This window comes from Apteryx rowi, unplaced genomic scaffold, assembly GCF_003343035.1.
Source record: "Apteryx rowi isolate R43461 unplaced genomic scaffold, aptRow1 scaffold_62, whole genome shotgun sequence".
Lineage (NCBI taxonomy): Eukaryota > Metazoa > Chordata > Aves > Apterygiformes > Apterygidae > Apteryx > Apteryx rowi.
The window spans coordinates 345,875-351,266 of record NW_020450894.1 but is presented as its reverse complement, the minus strand read 5'-3'; the positions used below and the strand labels follow the sequence as shown (position 1 = coordinate 351,266).

The window sequence follows — 5,392 nt, the reverse complement described above, 5'->3', positions numbered from 1 at the left end:
GAAGTCCCCCTCCCCCCTCCGGGGCCTGCGGCGGCGGGAGGCGGCGGCGGGGAGACGGGGCTCGCCCAGCACCAGGGCCAGAGCAGCCGCGGCCCGGCCGGGCCAGCTCCGGCCTCCGCGGCGGCCCGCGCCCCGTACCTTGGTGAGGTCAATGCCGGAGCCCACGATGGGCAGCCCGTCCTCATCCATCGCCCCGCAGTGCGGTCGAGGGACGGCGCACACGCCCGGCGCACCCCAGAAGCCCCTAGCGCTCCGTACGGGACCTCTGACCTCTGCCCGGAAACAAACCCGCCCGAGGAGTCCGGTCGGGTCCGGTCCGGGGGGGGCTGGCAGGCGTGCGCATGTGCAGCGCCCCGGCCGCTGCCACAATGCATCATGGGAAGTGTAGTCCGAGCGGGCGGGAGGAACCATGGCGGAGGCGGCTGCAGGGCGCAGCTCTCCCCGCCTTCTGCCGCGGCTTTGTAACGCGCCTGAGGCGCCGCGGTGCCGCGTTCGCCCTTGTTTTTCTAGTGCATGTAGCAAAGGGCCCCTGTTGCGGCCCCGTCGCGGCGGGTCCCCCGGCTCACGCTGCCACGGGCGCTATTGCACCGGCCTGTCTGAAAACAACGGTCGTCTTTCTGGTCGTATTTATAAACGGATAGTTTCATTCAAATATGATCAGTGTTCTTCCTTGGTGTTTTCCAGTATTGTACCAGGCCTCTCATGGATATATTCAGAATTTACGAAATATATCCTCACCATTCAGCAGCCTCGCTGTGGTTTTATATAGGTCCTTCAACGTATGAAAGCAAAGCATTACCTATAGCATGTGTTTGTTATGTTAGGAGAGGAAAAATGGGGACAGATGGGTTGACGATTTTTCTGATTACCAAGACTTCATTGCTCTTAGGTTCTTGAAGCTGCTGTTTCTATAGTCATTTCAAGATAGCAGCTTTTATAATGTGAAGAATCTTTTCCTAGCCTGTTTTTTAATAAAAATATATTGAAAACATCGATGAAATCTGTTTGGAAAGCTGGCTGTAACTGGCCTTTACTAAACAAGTATTGTTTAGCCTGAACAAGTTTCTGAAATAGCAATATCTCTCACTTGTCTTTTATTTGTTTGGTTTTGATGGGATATTTAAAATGAGAAGATTTCTCATTAAATTTGGCTGAATGCTCACTTTGGTGATTTTGCAATAACAAGTGTACCCAGACAAGGTGAATGATAGGGTTTCCCCTAATAACAGGGAAACAATGGGTAGGAAAGTGTTTTAAAAGCACATGATATGAGAATAAAGACATAATAGAAAATTCATAATATCATTAAAACAATAGGGGATCACAGCCAGCTTAAGCAGAAAAATATCAGTAATAATCAGTAATAATAATAATGAAGCAGGTCATTCATTAAAGAAAAGTTCTTCACCATACAGTAATGTTAGTATTTTCTAAATATGCCTTCGATGTGGATGTACATGTGCTTCCTGTACTGACATATGGTAATGTTTTGTTTTGTTCAGCAACACCTATCACTGCTTTCTATTTGCTCTCATGTTTAGGTTATAGGAAGGTCTACTCTGTTTCTCTCGGCTAAAGAAACAGGTGTATCAGACTCCAAGGAAAGTGGGAATAGTCAGTAGGTTTCCAAGTGTTCACCCAGAAGAATTCCCTAGCTGTAAAACAACTAACCTCTTTTTTATCTTTGAGGTTGCTCATATTATTTTCCACTGGGGCTAATTTCAGAGCACTAATCAGACCATTTAGATGTGGGGTCCCAATATGAAGATGGCTTGAACCACTCTAATGGTTCGCTTCATCCAAAAGGCTTTTCCAGCTCCCTCTCAGCCCTCACTGCCAGCTTGTGCACTCAGTTTACCATTTGTCAGCTCTAGTTCTTGGTGAACCCTCCCTTGAGGCAATTCAAATTGCCATCCTGGCAGACAACTGACCTTAGCGGAGGGAGTTTTCTGCTTGGGTAATGAGTTGAGTTGAATCAGCCGAAGTGTGCATTGAACACGAGAGTCTGTGTATAAGGGAGGGGCAGTGTTAAGGAAAGTGAGACTTTCCTTTCAGGAAGTAGCAAAATACAGATAATTCTGCCATCTCATACAACTTCACCCTTGGCATTTCAGGAGAACAGCAACAGAAAGAAACACTCCTTTGCTGGATGCGCATCTGATCTGTAACTTTAAAAATACATTGAGATAGCTATTTTGCTGGCTGAAACTCTGATAGTCACAGTAAAAGCTTAGGAAGGGGACCTGATCTTCTGGCACTGTTAACTGCTTCTGCCATCTGTGCTCATAAGATTTTGAATGTGATATATACATTTATACACAGTTATATACAAGAGATTGTGAATTGAACAGAAAGTATGTTTGACCCCTCTCTTGTATTAAATAATTTGGTTTCCGCATCTTCAACGGGTCTTTTATGAGCTAAGCTGTCTGTATTCCTTGGGACTGATCAGCCAGCCAGCTGGTTAGGATCAAAGAAGAAGGGATTAAACATTTTAGGACATTGCCTCTAGAAGATTCAGGAATGGCAGTTACAGGTAGATCATGCATCTAATCCCGTGGTGGATTAAGTATGAATGAAGGATGAGAAATTGCCTCTAAAGCCTCAAACACATGGCTCCAAATAGAGCATTAGGCACACTAACAGTTTTAAGTAAACCCCAGCTCCAACAGTACATGCAGATTGCATCTGTTCTTCTGTGAAAACTGTCATTGACTCTCAGAGTTTATTCACAGGTTAGACAAAAATAATTCAGAAAAGAAGCTAACCTTTGGAGTGCTCATCGTGAGCACAGAATACTCAGTCCTGATATCTGGGCTATGTTTTGGAGAATTTAAGCTAAGCAACTAAAGATCCTGAAATGAGGTTGTATACTGTGTTGGTAATCTTTTGTTCCAATGATATAACACACAGCCCAACCTTTTAATTAAAAACTTTAACTCATTTATACTCTAGGTTTGTATATTACTAGAAGACAAGACAAATCAGGGTGATTTGGGGTCCTAGGTTATTTGTAACAGCCGTGTATCCAAATATAGTGGAGCAAATGCCTGGTGAAAACTCCTCATGGCTGCCTCTAAATACTGGTAAATTTAATAAAACTACCTAAATTTAGAGCAGTTAATAATCTACCATAGTCTGAGGCTGTCAGGAGGAAGCTTCTCATGTGATGAGAAGAACCAAAAGGCACTAATTACTTTAATACTACTAAGATTATATCCCAAAAGTGCTATGCTAATTTTGATTAAAATTTTAAATTCTCAGTTTACTTCTGAATTATTTTGTTTCACTAAGCAATTTACAAATCCCATTTCCAGGATCCATGAGAGCTGGAACATAACTAGAGCACCTACATGTTACTCAGAAATTAATGAGTACTCATTTACTCAAATACTCATGTATGTACTGAAGCTGCTTTTCTTCAATTTCGTATTTAGTAGTTTCTTTAACTTACCTTTTGCCATACTCATATCTCTATTATTCTCTTATCTAAAATACCACATAGCAAAGTCTTTTTGTTCATACTGTTTGAATTATTGAACAACTTGGGTTTTGTACTATGTTTTGGGGCAGTGACATTTACTTGGCAATCTCTCACATCTCTCAAAGGAAGGACGGGATTAGCCTACAAAATTCAATAGGTTTAATATAGCCTACAGCAATTGTGCAAATTATTCTGGGGGAAACTAACTGTTTGTTAAAAATATCTAAGTGAATTATCTTGCCACCTTAATTATCTTAAAGGACAAGTTATATGCAAGAAGAATGAATCTCGTTTACCAAAAAATTCCCATAATGTAATTTTTCCAGGCAAAGCTAAAGAAATTTAATAGTGTAGATGCTTAGTCAAATCTTATCTGAATCTCTTGGTCTGTAAAATTGGACAAGAAATCTGACAAGAATCGTCTCTTCTGTGAACTTTCTGGTACTTCCTGCTTTTGATTTGGCCAACAAAACTGCACAGAAAGCTGTAACACAGCACTTTTTCTCCCAGCTGGAACTAGGAAATGCAGGGTATGAAAAGTGAAAAACACAAATAGAGTAGAGGCAAATGATCCAGATTTTTCCAAAACCTCTTTAAAATGTTTTAACTGAGCTAGTTAAACTGGAACTGTTAATGATTGAACCCCAATGGTAGGATTTATAAAAAATAATTCAGGGATAATATCCAAATTTACATTGTGTACGATTTGAAAATATATTTTTGTACCAGCACCCATACTGGATGATAAATATCACATTTAAGGAATAAACACTGTACAGTATGTAACTGAAAGCAGCATATATTCTATGCATGTGTACATATATATGCAGGCATGTAAAGACACAGTTATGTAGCTCCACCTTTCAGTGAAGCAAAGATTAAAGACTGTTCAGTAGTTATTAAAATAAATTTCAGTTGAATGTTAGTATTGGCAAGATGTTAACCTTAGAGATGCTTGGGCTAACTTGGAGTGTGTGTACAGAAAAGTGATCAAAGCTTTGTCTCCATCACTAGTAAAAAAATATTGTCAATGTCTAGTGATTAGCATGCACTACTGAGTACGGGAAACAGCATAGGTTTCAAAGCACTGAAAGTGATCTGCTACATATACTTTTATATTGCACGAAATCAGCCTCTAGTCAACCGCAAAACAAAATTGCACAAGTTGAAAAAACTGGCAAGTGCTACTGTAACTTAAAATGTTCATATGCGTTTTATATGCCTATATACTGTTACAGGTCCCAAGACACAATATTCTGTTAGAATCAGCATAGAACTCAAATAGCTATACAATTGAGAAGTAAGTTAAACAGAAACAAAAAGCTGATCCAAAAAAATTTCCAGACATGGTGTCACCTGATCCTCCATAGGGGCAACAGTTGTTTTTACTAAGGTGGTCCAATGAACAGCTGAAAAGGTCAGAGTGTGGATTAACATTTTTTTGATTTCCCATGGAGTCCTCAACATCCATACTTACAGAGGGAATTCTGGCAAAGCTTTCCGTATGAAATTGATACTGCCTCAATGATTTCCCCCCAACTAAAACAAAAGAAAAACTCTATCTCAGTAATTTAGGTATGTCAGAATACGTACAAAGTTAGCAAATAGAAGGTTCAGAGAATTATCAGTCCTTGACAGTTAAGCAGACTGACAAAAGCAAATTTCAGGTACCATATAGGTTGATTTTAAAAAACACAATTAGAAATTAAATGGTAAATGGTTTGTAGTTCTCTGAAGATGGCTCTTTCTAAGTCCTGTGCTAAGGAAACATCAAAGGATTATCTAATTATTTTGTTCTGTAGGGAAGAACACAGGAAACATACTGCTCATTTTAATTTTTTTTAAATACTCATTTTATACAGGAAAGAAATAACATTAAGAGCCTTGAACTTGGCAGTATCATTCCAA

General features: G+C 40.3%; 1 protein-coding gene across 4 annotated transcripts in view; it reads right to left on the bottom strand.

Annotated features, from left to right (window-relative positions):
* The window catches only part of WASHC3 (WASH complex subunit 3), an 18,273-nt gene extending 17,950 nt beyond the window's left edge, over window positions 1–323 (bottom strand). For 2 of the 4 annotated variants that reach the window (XM_026083893.1, XM_026083895.1), the window contains exon 1: window positions 139–323. In XM_026083893.1, the coding sequence (XP_025939678.1) occupies window positions 139–189 (51 nt within the window). In that variant the 5' untranslated portion in view covers window positions 190–323. The remainder of the gene's footprint in view (window positions 1–138) is intronic. The other 2 variants (XM_026083894.1, XM_026083892.1) reach the window with 2 other exon arrangements.
* Window positions 324–5,392: the final 5,069 nt, after the last annotated feature.